The following is a 16,326-nucleotide window of genomic DNA, read 5'->3' as shown; positions in this document are numbered from 1 at the left end:
TCAAGACGGATTAAGACCAGGGTCGACCGTACCCTAAGCTTCCAGTGGCCATTGGATAACGTAACAAAGACGTTTTTGAGAATAACAAAGGGATTTTATATATTAATATATGGTCGTGCTTGTGAAAAACTCCATAAACCTGTCAAGGGGAGGAAGGAAAGGGTTTATACGATATTAACCAGAGTTATTCATTCTATTCACAACTAAGACTAAAATTTTGTACTGGGACAAAACGTTAGAATATAATATAAATATAAAATCGCATATTTTATGTTTTGATTTTTTTTTTGGATAATCTTTGAAACCCTCTTTCAGTATACCGATCTCCCTCAAAATAGTTATTGCTATTACGGCAATGTTTTGATTGAATTACTGTTGCCACAGGGATGACTTTCATTTTACAGTTTCTTGAGTCTTTTAATGCTATTATTACCTAGATTGTTGAGTTGAACAAAAATAATAGAATAAACAAGATACATAATGCATAAATATTCTATAAATTCGCCATGCCTCTTTACTATAATGGGAGTTTCATTTTCCATAATAGTGTGAACTCGGCCTCTACAACCATCTCGCTCGTATTTCCAATAAGTCTTTTGAGATGTTTTATAAGATACTCTATAGATGCGTTTGCAGTCATCCACAAGCTTTAGACCGCCTCTTCTCGTTTTTATAAGGTATACCATATCTCTTACTCTACTCGTAAACATGAACTAACCAGATTGTTCGTTATCGTTAATAATGTATTTGTAAAGTACTATACTATCCTGGTCCCTGTACAACATAAGTCTAACTTATAGTCAAAAACAATACATAGCAAATATTGAATTTGTGCGCTCTGAAGTAAATAATTGACTACCTTAAATTGAAGTACTTTACACAGTTATAATTTTACTATACCAATTAAATAATTGACTAGACAGTGGAAGAGGATCCCAAATATCTGAATCCATTAGTACATTGGAAATTATAAAAGTAAAGAAAAACTATGTTTTGATTGCAGATTTCAAAAATTTCTTAATACCATCAGACGTAAATGTCAGTTATACAATAAGCAAGTCAAAATGCTCCAAAAAAATCATCTGAAGATGATGAGGAAAATCCAATAATAGTTGATGTATGAAAAGATAATAACTACACCTGCATAAGTATTACTTTTGCAATTGTTCAGCAATGAAAATGAAAACAAAGTTTATTACGATTTGAACAGAAGTATCCATCTTATTCATTAAGACTCTTACAGCAACAATTTTAAGCTCCGTGTCTCCGGCTATTGATAATTTAATTACTCCGACTAGGTGGAGTTAAACATCTTTGATAAAAAATATTCGAATCTAACTCCCCACCTCTGACTAAGTCATCTAGCATTTTTGACTTTTTTTTATTATATAGATCATAACGAGATTTCTATTTAAACAATTTTATAACTGGATTCTACAAACTAATAAAAACAAGGATTTAAAAATAAAACATTTTATTAATAAACAAAACTGCATTCGAGTAGAAAAAAGTGAATAAAAATCAATACATTTTCCTAATAGGAGTCCAATGTAAACGATGCAGTTATATTTCAAGACCTAACGATGGAATGAAAAGATGCACTGTTGCATGAGACCTACTTCAACATTCCCGTCTCAAGCTATTGAAGAGTTTCATTCTAAAATTTACCAGGAGGTCCTTGAGGAGGATGAATTGAATTTAGACAATCAAGTTGAGTTAAGGGTGTCTCGTTTCCTCCAGGAGTCGTCGTTTATACGGCCGAAAAGACGTATGGGGCGCTCTCCTCCTAAAACAAAGGCCGTTCCAAGGCTATTTCCATTCCATTTGGGGCAAAGAACCGGCGGTTTCTTTTTTTTTTGGAAAATACCCTGGGCTTTATTCAGAAAAGAATCCTACTCTCCTTAGGCTTCAAACTTCAAGGCTCTATCTTTAAATCCTTCATGCAATAATTTGTTAGGGTCTCTCTAGAAGTGGAAAAATTGATGAGAACTCATAAGGTTAAATAGGAAGTTGTGACAACTAAATACTGGTCTGCAAAGAGAACGCTTGTTTTTTCAGATAGAAAAGAGGGCAAATTGCGACCCCAGACTACTTGTAGACAGAGATGTGACCTCGTAAAGGATACAATAGAAGAGGCAGAAATTGAATTTGGAATTTATTTAGTTTTTAAGAGATTATCTCAGATGAAGGATATATATATATTATTACTCTGCCGGAGAATCATTTAAATTCTCAAGAATTCACTAAGAATCTTTAAGGAAATTACATTACAACGCTGTTCCTAGCGAATTTAACTTAACTTCTCACAAGATTAAGGAATTTGGAAGTCAAAGAAATCAAATTGGTGCAAGACAGTGTGATCAAACAATTAATAGCTATGAAATTTCTAAGAAATAAACGTCAATCCTAATGAGGGAAGATGCAGTTTCCTTAAATTTTTCGTATTTTGAAGATATGAAGAACATTGTTTTTTACTGTTCTGAGAATACTTATCGTAAACTTTTGTTGCAAAAAAAACAACCCATAAATTGCAAAAATATTTTATAGCAAGACAGAGTGTTAAGCTCCCTAAAGTAATACGGATCAGAGAGCAATCCACCTGCAAATAACGAAATGAATAATCTTGAATAAATAGTTGGTGCCTGATATCTTTAAAATATTTGATTTCAATTATTAAAATATATGATGAATAAATCTAGAATGATTTTATTAGAGTTTTTTTGCTTGATAATTTCAGTTAATTCATGAAACATATGTCTAAAACTATTAATAAATAATATAGTCTCTGTTAAAATACAAAGAGGATTAAAGACGATAATTTTGTTTTTCTTGACTTAATACTCATAAATCTTTAGAAGACCAAAATACTTTTAAGAAAATACTCCTTCATTTGAATGTAATATACTGTACTGTAGTCGGGTCCATCTAATGAGGTATGATGACAGCTAAACATTCTTCAAATTGTGAGGGTTATCATGTCTGAACTTAGTTTTTTCATTACAAAAATAATATCCAAGCGTATAATCAGTGATGAAAATCCGGTGTGTTTATTAACTGGTCCGTTTTTTTGTTTTTTTTGTAATTGGTAATCTGAAGAATCTTTTCCTTAGCAGCTGTCATTAGTATCGAATTCCTGAGGAGTGAAACATCCTTTCCTAAATAGATTCAATCATATTCTATACCTGTTTGAACATTCGTGTGTACTCATTAAAGACGGAACGTAATCCTGAGGATTTGTTGCGGAGTTACAATTGTAACTCCTTGTTGGACACAGGATATAATGGGAGATCGATCGAGATCGGAATCATTCTAGCAAATGTCCTTGTTTATATCCTTTTCTCCTTCCTATTTTTTCATTATTCTTTCTCTCCTCCAAAACATTGTTGAAATCCTCAGGGTTACCATGTTGATTTTCGGTTTCTTTTTAAAACAGGCCCATTCTACACTGGATCTTCATCATTGCATATAATATTAATATCTAAGATCCCCTAGCTACACTAGAATATTTTGAGTCTAAAGAATTAATTTCTTCTAGCTTAGTTATGACGGATGAGAATCACATTTCATACATTTAATTGGAGACCGTATGAACAATGGAGGAGAATGATTGACAAGTAATACATCTATAGGCTCGAAGGAACAGTATTTCCACCACTTCCTCTTTAGTAGCAGATAATAATAATATTATGTAGAATTAGCTACGTCATCACTTGATATAATATATATTATTTCCTTTTTAACGGAAGTATTAATGATGATGATGGTCTCTATTTTTTACTTCTACAAACATTATTCCACATAAATCAGTGAGTCCCAACCTTTTCATAACTCAAGAGCTATATAGCCATGGAGATATTAATCAAAAAAAGAATATTTAAATAATAGATTCAAATAAAATGACCTTTCAGTCAATTTGTTACATCTCTAACATAAAAATATACGCCTCACTCTAAAATGATTGTGGATAAAATCGCTGCCTGGTAAAATTATCCTACTCAATATTACTATAAAATCCCATAAATACACTCCAGTCCTAAGATTGTATAGATAAAGTGCTGGGCCCAAAACAAGGAGCCCTTCTAATATGATCAAGTTGATTAGTTGAATTAGTCTTAATCTATCATTTGCAAGTCTTTGAGTACCTACATAATTCTAGTCGATTTTATAGCTTCATTTTCGAGTTGGTTAGATTCAGTTACTCATTTGTGTGCCTCAGGCAAACCCGGTTGATGTTTGACGCTTCTCCCTACTCTTGTTTTTTTATTTTATCAGTTAGTGTTACCAACCATAATCGAACAGTGCCAATCCAAATCAATTTGGCGTGCCACGCAAAATATTAGCCAATAATATGTATGTTCAATATTATACTGTTACACAAAGCTGAATATATTAATTGCTTTAGACATTTATGCCAATGCAAGATATAAAATTGAACTATATACAAAAGAAAACTGTAGACAAGTGTTACAAAATAAAAATATTACATCAGCACGAATATATGTATAGTGTATACCGTTGATGTGCACTTATTATTTTCATATTAAGAAATGCAGTTATTAATTGGTCGGAGCAGTGAATTTAGGTCGGATTGAAGCCGAAAATATAGACAAGTGATTGGGGACTAATTTTATCCTCTCACACTCTATGCACCTCCTCTCTGCCCAAAAGTCTTTCATTAATGACTCTAACAAAAATAATAATAATAAAAACAGAACCTACCTGTCCGGAGATTTTAATACTATAGACAAACTAGGACCACCTTGCGTATATCAGAGATGAACTCTCAGGAATTATTTTGAATCTTTTGAAAAAATCAGCAAAGCAATTAAAAACCAATCAGAGGCCTCTCCAAAAAAAAGATAAAAAAAATGAAATCCGACTGGGCCTGACAATTAAAGACCGACCAGACCCTAGTTTTATAGGTGAAACTTGGCCCAACTATAATGTTACAAAAATTAAGCTCGGCCCTGAAGTCAAGTTATGTTGAGTGTCACCTTTTCTTTTACCCATTGTGGCACCCCTGAATGAACGGCACAATTAGGATTTGCCAATATTGTCTATGCCACGGGTTAACCTTCCATTAAATAAGGTAACTCAGCTCAGCTACTTTTTTAAAGGAGGGAGCCTGTTAAAAATAAATTGGAGGATACTTTCAACAGAGGAGATGAGTTTATTTCCTTGTTAGTGACATAAAGGCCCCTCCATCCTCAAAAGGCTCATTCCACCCATTTTTTTAATGGCTCTCTTAACAGTGGGGTGTGAACCCCTGATTGCATGGGCCCTCATGGACTCGAGGGGACGCTGTTTTCTTTAACTCCTTGTTGTCCAGTTTGGCCTTTTTGTCAGAGCACTTCTTCTTCTCCAACGTCTCAGACTTGTTTACGGTGAAAAGGGTGGTCCTGGAGAACCCCAACTGCTTGGAGTGCGCGTATGGAAATTCGCCAATCACGTTCAAATGTTATTTTCTTGACTTGTACATAAGCTAGAGAGGTCAAGTGTATTTTGTTTTGTAAGTAACTGTTTAGGCTTTAAGATATCAAAATATGAATTAATTTCAATCGCTCAACCTATATTAATTATTGAATAAGTAAGTGTTCTGATTTCAGTGACTACCTGGTAAAGCAAAGTCTTCTTCATGCAGCGGGAGTTTCTTTATCTCCTCTGATAATTATTATTATATGTATTATGCATTATCTACAATTACTTTTGTATAATTCCTGGAATTATATATTGTCTGATGATCAAATTACGTCGGAGGGAATTGTATTTCACAATATTTATTAATAATAATGAAGTCATGAATGTAGGGAGACAAAAGACATCCAACATACAGGAGTTGGTAGCTAGAGGTACAAATAGGACGGGTATTGGTCCTGGGCATGCTATAAGTAAATTTGTATTATCCGAGACCAGAACTGCTTAGAATTATTCATAGCTGAACAATAGCTATTTATAAACCAACCTATCAACATTAATAACGCTGATTAGAAGATAAAAAGCAGAAACGTAGACAGTTGACAACACACTACTATGATTATTTTTGTTTAAGTGAGCTAACCCTGCCAATCCAGAGTGTTTTGAAGGAGGACAGCTTACCTACCATCCATTTCATTAAAATAGCTGCAAGCAGCTGTATCGATGTTAATCCTCAATTATATTGAGACTATCAAGGACTTACAATTATAACCCAGATAAAATCCTCAAGTTATATCACCGTCTTGTAAAAGCACACGCTCATTTTCAATCCGATTTTGTATACATCAATGACATGTTGTCTCAGGGAATTCTAAAGACCTGGAATAATAATGCAGAATTTTATTCCCACATGAGAGGAATATAAAAGGATTGATTGGTTGAAAAAAGGAGTCGAGTCATTTTTTACTCCGTTCTTTCAACGGAGGGGAAAGAAAGGGGAAAAAAGCTAAACTGCATGTGTGATAATTCCTTGTATCTACAATTTCATGGTTGTAACTTTTATGTAATAGAAAAAGACGTTCACTCCTCAAGAATTAAAATATAATGATAGCAAAAAAACTAAAAAAAAACTTGAAAAAAAACAAAAACAAAAAAAACCGTCGAGATCAAAAGTACTATTGATTAATATCAATGCCAATATCCAGGGATTTGCATTTCGGGGAGCGCGAGCAAAAGGCGGGAGCAATATTTATGTTATAACTGAATGAATACCCTTTTCAAAATCAACTCCCTGTTATACGATTATGGAGGGAGAAAACTTATTACTACCGAAACTTCAACATTTAATATAGTAAATATTGTAAAATTAAGTTTAAGCATGCATATTATTATTTTAAACCAAAAGTAAGCGAGAGAGAAATGCCGACATTGATATGAGAAAATGTGGATCTGTCCTATCTTTAGCTTGAAAAAGATGGAAAAGGTTTCGTCAAAAGACGACATCAACTCCGCTTAGTGAAAATAATTGATTATAATTGATGGAAATCACTCTAACATTAATGAAAGGAACTATAAGAATCAAAATAATATCTAAAGAGTTAACTTAAAGTTAGAACAGGGGTTTCAAATATACGGCATGAGAGCCAAATCCGCCTGGATGTTTGGCAAGGCTTGGGAGACAAATCTGCATTATTAAAGTAAATAAATGATTTCTATATTGTTTGCTAGGGAAGCACTGTGTTTTACTCGTAGACATCATGAAAGTAACACTGTGATGGAACCAACACCATTAGGTGTTAACTTAGAATATGTTGACGGGAGTTGCATTTCCTTTAGCCTTATACCCTCAATAGTAAAATGTATATGTCAAACATGACAAAAGTTAACATTGAGTTAACATAAGATTTTTCAAGAAAAATGGACACTTTTTTCAAAGAGGTGAATGGAAGCCCCGTGTGCTTGGTATCCTAGTAGTAAGTTTCGGTGTTTTAATATTTTAATTCGGAACCTTTAGGAAAACAGTATAGTGAAAATATAATAGCTTGCAAGGAGAACTGAGAAAGCAAAAGGTAAATGAAATGATGACGCGTCTATGGAAATAGAAATCTGTTTTCACCTAGAGTCGGGAGGCCAGTGATACTGCGGTGAAATACAGTTGACTAAATACGTGCCTAATAGCTTTATAATCAAACCATTTCTATTGATGAGGATTTCGTTAAAAACTGACTGTCGACGGCTGCTTCAATTATGTCCCTGAGTAATGACATGCAACATTAGCAAACAAGAAAAAACGTGCATAAAGGTTTTGGAACTATCGGTCGATTAGGACCATCAACTGAAACGCAGAGTGAATTTTCAGGAGCAAATACTAAGTAAGATAATTAATTGCTGTGGAAATCAAAGTGATTGAAAAAACAGTGCTTCAAAGATCCAGAATGCTGTGACCAGATGTTTCGGAATATTGTTACTATCACTGTGATCAGTTATGATACAAAACTCACCTAACTATAGGTTTACCTCATTAAAAGTGTTGTTAAAATCGCAAATACTTTTTTTAGTTCTTAGGCTTTTGATATATTTAATATACATAAAAATGCAAAAATGAAATTTCTGAAAAAAAAAAAATATGAAAAAAAAATCAATTAAATGAATTTCAAATATTAAATATTTTCCGAATTTTTTTTCCAAATTCACAGTTATTTACATATAAATTTCAAAATCCTGAGCTGTTCACGAAAAATCAATTATTTTGGAAAAACAAATTTAAAATCCACTGCTATTTTCAAAAAATTAAAAAAAATTAGTTAAGTTTTAAATATTACAATTTTTCTAGTAAAAATCAAAAATTCCTTAATTATACGTAATTCTGATGTATTTAATAAGAGAAAAAATCCTGTAATAAATGCCTTTTTAACCTTAATATTTGCTCTGATTGAATTAGAACTATTTTCTTTTAATCTGTAAACAATTTCTAACAATAATTTATTTGATAATAATTCCTTATTTGGGAAGAATGGGCAAACTACTAACAACGGAATTTGGGCCTTTTTTCTATTTAAAAAAAAATCTATATATTGGAATAGGTTGCGAATTACAATAATTGTATCGACGTGATAATGTGGCATAAAGTCGTATAATTGATTTCCCAAATTTTTATAGTATTTAGAAATATCTATACATTTTTTTTTCTCTCAAAAAATCATCGGAAAATAAAATAGCTGCTTATTTTAAGATCATTTGATAGGGGCTATAAAATATTATGAGAAGCAGATGCTAATTGTCTCAATCTATGTTGTTGTTGATGATTTTATGAAGTTGAAAATATGTCACAAGGAATACACGTCACAAAAATAAAGACACAATGTTACTAGAACAGGGTTAGACAACAAGAAAATGACTAGGCAAGCATAACAGATTTATTAAATAAATATTTCTATTTCCGGTGACGTCATTGGAAGGATCTTGGTTATTAATACTACATAAGGTTAAGAAGTAAAAATTTGTGACTAATTGATATTTCTTGAGTGATATTTTACAAAATATAATTCCAAAAGTAAGTTTTTAAACTTCATAAATTATTAAAACATAGACGCAGCTCATGTTAATAAAGAATATGTTGTAATATTTTTGATTTTTAATTTAATCGAGTAAATAAAACTAAAAGATTATGCCCAGTGACTATTTTTTAAAACCCAAGAGGAGTTTCATACGGCCGATTCACAAAAAACCTTGGATTTTGGCTTGTCGAAGAAAAGTTGAATTCAATACTGATGAAGCCATAATTTGGGCTCATCATTTTGATCCTTAGTGTTTGATAATTATTTATTAAATTTAAAAACTTACTTATGGCATTATATTTAATAAAATATCTATTAAGAAATATAAAGTAACTACTTTTATGATAATTATATCATTTATTTAAATGTTTACTTTTTAAATTTATACAGTATCACTAACCAAGAGTCGTCACAATGACGTCACCAGACATAGAAAGGAGAGAGAGATTTATTTAATAATTAATCTATTGTGCTTGTCGAGCCATTTTCTTGTTGCCTAACCTTGTTCTAGTAACATTGATTTTACTTTCAAGAAACTGGCGCACTTTTCATTTTACAAGATAAAGCTTGCGAACGTCTTCTTCTCTTAATTTTTGATCAATAATTTTTCCATGTTGACTTACTCCCATATTAATATTCATGTATCATTTTGTTTTATCAATAATAATCATATGTACTCTATACTGTAATTTATAAATAAACTACGTAATGTTAACAATATCGATGTTATTTAACTTTACAGTTTTGTTTATAATATCAGGGATTGTATCAAATAGTATATTTGTCTCTGTAAAATGAATTATGTTTACTAATATACCATCCTTGGGGAAAGTATACCACTTAGGAATATGATTATTATCTATTTACATAAAAGAAATCAAAATTTATAATTAATCCTGTAAATGTGTTGCATCGACATAAAAACAATCTTGAACAAAAATCAAGAATAGTAGAAAATTCCGAATGTATTATTTTACTTCATATATATTATGTATATTGTGCCAATATTTCATGGAGATATTTGAGTCAATTATGGTCTTATTATTCAAATTTTTGGGAATGGTTAAGATACTCAAGAATTTTAGCTATAGTTTAAATCTTTTATTTGATTTAAGAGATTTCTATTAGCCCAGATATAGCCCTTTTTAAATAAAATCTCCATTTCAATTATTGAGGGGATCCATTTTGGCTATAATTCCTAGGAGAATACAACTGTAATCCATTCTCAATTTTGAGAACAATCATTTGAATTTGTTTGTGAGTTGACCACAAATTATTTTATTTTATTAAAGAACATCCTTGAAACTAGAAAAAGAATCACTTTTTTGACATAAAATGTTTTTTTTTATTATTAACAATTAATATAATACAATTTTTCAGCAATGATAGTAATAGAACTTCCATTTTTATAACGCGTGGTAACCATGTTGTAGAAGTAGAAGCAAGGTTGTACCAGGTTCAGCGGTTCTATCGGTTCCGGTTCTTTTATTTCAATGGTTTCAGTTCAGCTTTATTGGTCCCCGTTCCAGTCTTTGGTCTCGGTACTTTTTTTATACAGGCTCAGTTTGGTAACAGGCACTTAAAACAAGGGGCGTCCTTAGAAAGTTTGAGCTACCTTAGTAGTGCATAATGCCCCAAGTTTCAGCAGGGCCCCGAAAATTAAAGTTGCTTAACACAATGTTTTTTCCAAGTGGGGGCCTCGAGAAACAGGAAAATGGAGAATTGAGGATTGCTTTCAGTCTACACATTCAAAGTACACATGTTTTGTATAAAGGGGGCCTCAGCTAAAAAAGTATTAGTGTGGGGTTGGCAAGTATAATTTAGGGCCCTAACAAGTTTAATAGCAGACCTGGATCCATAATCTACCCCACATCTTCCCTCATTTATTTTCGCCTTCTGATGCTTAAAATCCCTTTTCCAGATCCATAAGAAGCCTTTAAAATATTGGGAACACAGATAAAACTGTATCCTCCTCGTAACGTAAAAAAAATAAATGGAAAAGGCTGCAATTCCACACAAAAAAAAAACACCATAAAATTGGCTTATTGATTAAACCTCATTAATTTTTTGTGTCATATTTACAGTATGTCCAAAAATTGATGATGGTTTAAAAAAATCAAATAACGTAAACAATAAGTTGTTAGCACATTTTCATAGAGTTCCCCCTGGACCAAGGCACACAAATTTTCAATGGGAGACAAATCAGGACTGTTGGCAGATCATGTGCTTTTGCCCAAGAAAGAATCCGTGTTGCCTGAACACCACTCTTGTGCCTTCTGTCAATGTGTCTTTTTGTTTTGTAATGTGTACGAGACAAAGTTGACATCAGAGACTTACTGAGGATCTCCGTTACGTCACAGTTTGGTTTCGTGTAATCAGGTGAAGATTTGACACTGCCTGGTGGCTGATAATGGCCCAAACCTGAATTTTCAGAGGAAATTTCACAGTTTGAGTGGGCTCTACAGTCACTTTCTATCATGCGTTGGAATAGTGAGGAACGTGCGTTATCTCTCGAAAATATATATTCCCAAAAAATGATTTGACAGAATATTTTATAAAATTAAACTAATTTTAATTTAGCTCCTGAGTCTTTATTGGTCCGATATATGAAAATTAGTTCAATTTCATATATACAAAAAACGATTTTATCAATTATTTTTATTGATTTGAAATTTGCAAAATTCCTTGAACGCCACATATAATGATGATAGAAAGCTAAAATGGATGTCATAAGATTTTCTGTAATACAAGGATTCTAAATTGGTGCATTTTTTTCAAATCGGATTTATTTCAGAAAAAACAACATTTGTGAGACCTTTACAATATCGCCAACTCTTAACCACCCAATCAACTAAACATCCACAACTGTAAATTAAGATATCTTGCTAATTAAATTTTGCATCTTTTTGTGTAATAAAACTATCCCTCTAAAACTTCTTAATCATAAATTATTTAAAGAGAAACCAAAAACCAAAAAACAACAACAACACTGGGTATTAAAGTAACGAAGTTTGGTTTATTCAGTGTATGAACAATGGGAGACATGCTTACAAAAACAAAAAGTTTAAATGTGTTCTATCATTATGAAACAAAAATAAAACATTTCTGGTTTGCCTTTTGGAAAACGGAAGTTACACTGCTGCACCCTGTACATCTAAGATATTCAAGAATTTTAAACATAGTTTACAGGAGCGCCCTGTGTCACCCTCCACAAATTAAGGAATTTTTGCTTTTTTTTAGAAAATTTAATATTCGATTTCATTTTTTTTAAATTTTACATATGAACAGCGGTGGATTTTTTATTTTTTTTCCAAAAAAATTAATTTTTTTAAATACCTGTCGATTTTAGAATTTTTTTCCAAAAAAAATAAATTTTTTGTGAATAGCTGTAGATTTTTTAAATTGTTTTCCAAAAAAATGTAATATTTGCAATTTAACTTTTTTTAAATTTTTTTTCAAAAAAATTAATTTTTTGTGAATAACTGTAGATTTTTAGAATTTGTTTTCCAATAAATTTTATTTTTGTATTATTTTGTTAAAAATATAAATATAATCCTGCGAACGCCCCTGGTTTAAAATCTTTATTTGATTTAAGACTTATACTAGCCTCAAAGAGATTAATAAGAATACTCCTTTTTGATAGAAATGGAGGAATATTCATCGAGGAATACAAATGTAATCCTCGCTCAATTTTGAGAAAAATCTTTCTAGTTGGCTTTTGTGCTGACGGGTAACCAATGCTCTTTTGTCACATAAATAATAATTTATACGTGGATTAGATATCTGGAATAACAAGTTATAGGTATTTGTATGTACCTATTTTATTTGACATCTTGCAATGCACAATAATATTTTGCCAGTCGCAAGTCCTTGAAAGAACCGGACTATGACCCTATGCTATCAGAACTTTGAACAACTTTGTTTCCTTTCAAATGAAATCTCCTTCAATAAATTAGACGTTGAGCATGGAAGAAGACAAAGAAATGTGTTAATCATTATAATGTCTATGACATCCTCCTTCATTACTGATAGCCCCAGTGACATTCTAAATGTACAATGTAAATATTTAGTATATCATATGTTCATTTATCACCCACAAAATGCATCTCAGGTTCCTCATTCCATATATTATTTTGCATATACTAGATACCTGGAAGTTCCTGATATTCCTCTGCAAATTTGACCCTTTGATTTGAAGGAGTCATTGTCAACGAACATCATAGTAAAATTGATGGTTTTGGTAGAGTCTTGAGGGTTCTTTCATGTTGGATATCAATGGTTAAACAGTATAAAAATGATAATTACATAATATTTACTCTGTATGAAGGGCTTGCAAAAAGGAATAAATACAAGACGAATGTATTTGTGTAGGAGTGAAGACTATAGATATGGTTCTAAATTGTAAGCATTTTCGATATGTAAAATAAAAGAAACTCAAAATTAGCATGGTAATTCTCACAATTCGAAGATGCTGTCATGACTCTTCCATAAATTAGCTGTACTATGAAGTACTTAAAAAGTTTCACTCTGTTTCAAGCAGGAATTACTTCGTTTGCAATCCCCAGCGTTACGCTCAGACGAGGCTGCATGTGCTTGCCCCCCTCCAGATCTTGGGTTTTACATATGAGCTTGGGGTTTAACTTCGAAAATGTATAAAATCATGGTTTTTTCGTATAAAAGAATAAAGAAAACAATTTCTGCAGTATGTCTTGAATTTCAGTAAGAGCATTTTAGACTATATGTTTTCTGTATAATGATGTCATCAGTGTACATCAAAAATGTTGAGTTCCTTTGTTAAAGATCAAATACTGCAGAGAGTCGATCTGTCAGAAATTGATCCGAATAATCAAAGCAACACTAAAAATATAAATGAAGTTTATCTTAAAGGAAGGGCATCATCCCATTTAATGAATAAACTGTTTGATGAAATTACTGATAGAAAATTTAAACATGATTATTAAAAGTTCTTAGTAGAGCTATGTAATCGAATATTTAATTTTGATAAAAATGGGATAATTGTAAAGTTAAGCTTACTAGATCCTAAAGTATCACAAAACCCTAGTATTTTAGGACCATCTAATATTCCTTTTTATGTCCATACCCGTTTACTTGTACTGAAACATGCAGAAAACTTTCTTGATGATCAATAGAGGGTTTACCGTTTATCTGTAGCCAAATATTTGCAAATATCTACATGAATTTCTTCAATAAAAATAATAATTGCATCAATATTCTTTAAGCCTTGGATTTTTCCTTAAATCTTGGGTTTTAAATAGCGGCGTTGTTGAAAAGTTCACTGGCAGCCCTGCTTACAATCAATCTATTTCCAAGCACTCATACTCATAGTAACACTTTATACTTATCCCTTCTGTACTCAAGAATGAAAGAATAAAGATGACATCTTTAGAAAATAAAAAAACACTGTTCAGGTTACCAACAGTAAAACAATTTGAACGCTAAAAATGCTTATGATTAACAACCCTAAAGATCAATAATAGTTCAGCAGTGATCTTTATCACAAGCAGAATAATTAAAAATTAATGTCCGCTAAATATAGCTTAAGGGCATGAACAAATTTGATCACATTCCAAATAGTTTTTCCAGGCTTGAATCATAGATTCTGGATTTAAGGGACCATAGGCAGAAGTGGAGGAGGAACAATCACTCTGGTTACCATATATAAAGTCTTGATCATCCTTGTACTCTAAATTAAAAGGTGCGAGCCAAACAGAGAGAGAGGCGGACATCTCTCCGAAAGATATTAATTCCCCTCTTAAACGAGCTAGAGTATGAACCAGCTCCTTGGAGAGTATTGAGCCAGACTCTGAGGGACGAAGTGGGTATGAATCTGCTATATATTGAAGATCTGGTGTAACACCATAGCGAGAAACTGAGGAGAATTGTGCGAAATTGGAGCGCCAAGTAGTGAATTCTGATGGCATTTGAACCTTTGGAATGACTTGATCCGTGGCAATAAACGTCTCATCATTTGTAAGGAGTATGTAATCGAAATCGGGAATATCATTGATGATTCGTTCAAAGAAGGCCAAAGACAATTGTGGAAAGTTCTCTGTGGATTCGTGAATGTCTGAAGAAAAAACAACTACTAAATATTCATTTTGACAGAACATACAACTTTTACCTGGAATAAATATGATATCATCAAAGTCCTCTACTTCTTCCACCAATTTCGAAGCAATATTTTCATTCTTATTTATATGACATTTATTCTGAGTTGAGCGAGTGTTGATGACATTTCTTAGCTCATATAAATCCGGGACTTGATATAAAAAGGATACAAGAGGACAAGAGTCACTTTTGAAGGGAATAAACTTTCCTTTTTCATTTACAAGGGATCGGAAAATGACGATTCCATCATCTCCAAAAATCTTGTTCCAAATTAGATTGCATCTTTTCAATGCACTGTTGAAGGTAGAAAAATGGGAAGCATTGGGGTGAGAGAGTCGGACATAGCTATAAATAGATTGGAAATAATAAAGCATTTAATTCAAAATAAATTTATATGTGAATACAATCTAATAAATTGAAATACCCTTCGAATAATCGAGATAATGAAAGTTCTTCTCCTTGAGCCTTCAAGTAAACGAACCCATCGTCAGATACAGTATTTTGTAGGGACTGAAGAGTAAAATTGATATGAGAAAGAGCACCCTCGTTGTTTTTGGCCCAAAACTCCTCAAGCGAAAGAGTATAATTATCATGAAGATCAGCACCAGACTTAATTAATCCATCTATAAGCCTTTTCGAGACTCCTAGACTTATAATAGCAATAGGAAATTTGATTTGAAATCCGAGACCAAGAAAGGGTTCTCCAGGTCGAACAAGGGAGGGTTGTACACGATATAATTTAATGATCTCATTCTCATTGGTATTTACTGGAACAAAGACTTGCCATGGGTAGCAACGTGACTCTCGGATTCTCCAATAAGGATCTATTCGACATGCTGTATCACCCAAAATGAAAAAAGTACGAACAGAGTCAAATTCCATAGATTTCCATGAAGAACGAATAGATCTGCGTTTTGCAAGGTGTTCAGATCGACTTAAAACTCCAATGACGAGTTTGACCCGTGAGTTCCCATCACAAATGCTTTTGATAATGTCAGAAATGAAGGATAGGTCGATGATGTAATTGGCTGTGATGGAGAAGACAAGACCCAGTATGCAAATATTTACAAATTGATTCGGATTGCAGAGTCGTTTGAGGTACAACATCCTTGGAGTAAAGTTTAAACGGATTAAAACCTAGCCATATGTATAGATGAGCAAGAAGTTGAGGATCTCAATTTGTATTATATTTTTTTACATAAGTATTTGTATAATATTTTGAGTA

General features: G+C 32.2%; 1 protein-coding gene across 2 annotated transcripts; it reads right to left on the bottom strand.

Moving 5' to 3' along the window:
• Positions 1-12,486: 12,486 nt before the first annotated feature.
• Positions 12,487-16,307, bottom strand: LOC121125872 (UDP-GalNAc:beta-1,3-N-acetylgalactosaminyltransferase 2). 2 transcript variants are annotated; one of them, XM_040721125.2, is made up of 3 exons: positions 15,526-16,307; positions 15,115-15,446; positions 12,487-15,060 (listed from the first exon to the last, which is right to left on the bottom strand). In XM_040721125.2, exons 1-3 carry the CDS (start codon positions 16,206-16,208, stop codon positions 14,531-14,533), a joined length of 1,545 nt encoding a protein of 514 aa, XP_040577059.1. In that variant the 5' UTR covers positions 16,209-16,307; the 3' UTR covers positions 12,487-14,530. The 2 variants fall into 2 exon arrangements, with proteins under 2 accessions (XP_040577059.1, XP_040577058.1); XM_040721124.2 differs by having other exon boundaries at positions 14,202-15,446; positions 15,526-16,208.
• Positions 16,308-16,326: the final 19 nt, after the last annotated feature.

This window comes from Lepeophtheirus salmonis, chromosome 11 (genome assembly GCF_016086655.4).
Source record: "Lepeophtheirus salmonis chromosome 11, UVic_Lsal_1.4, whole genome shotgun sequence".
Taxonomy (NCBI): Eukaryota; Metazoa; Arthropoda; class Copepoda; order Siphonostomatoida; family Caligidae; genus Lepeophtheirus; species Lepeophtheirus salmonis.
The sequence above is the reverse complement of the archived record's forward strand: the minus strand, read 5'-3'. Positions and strand labels throughout refer to the sequence as shown.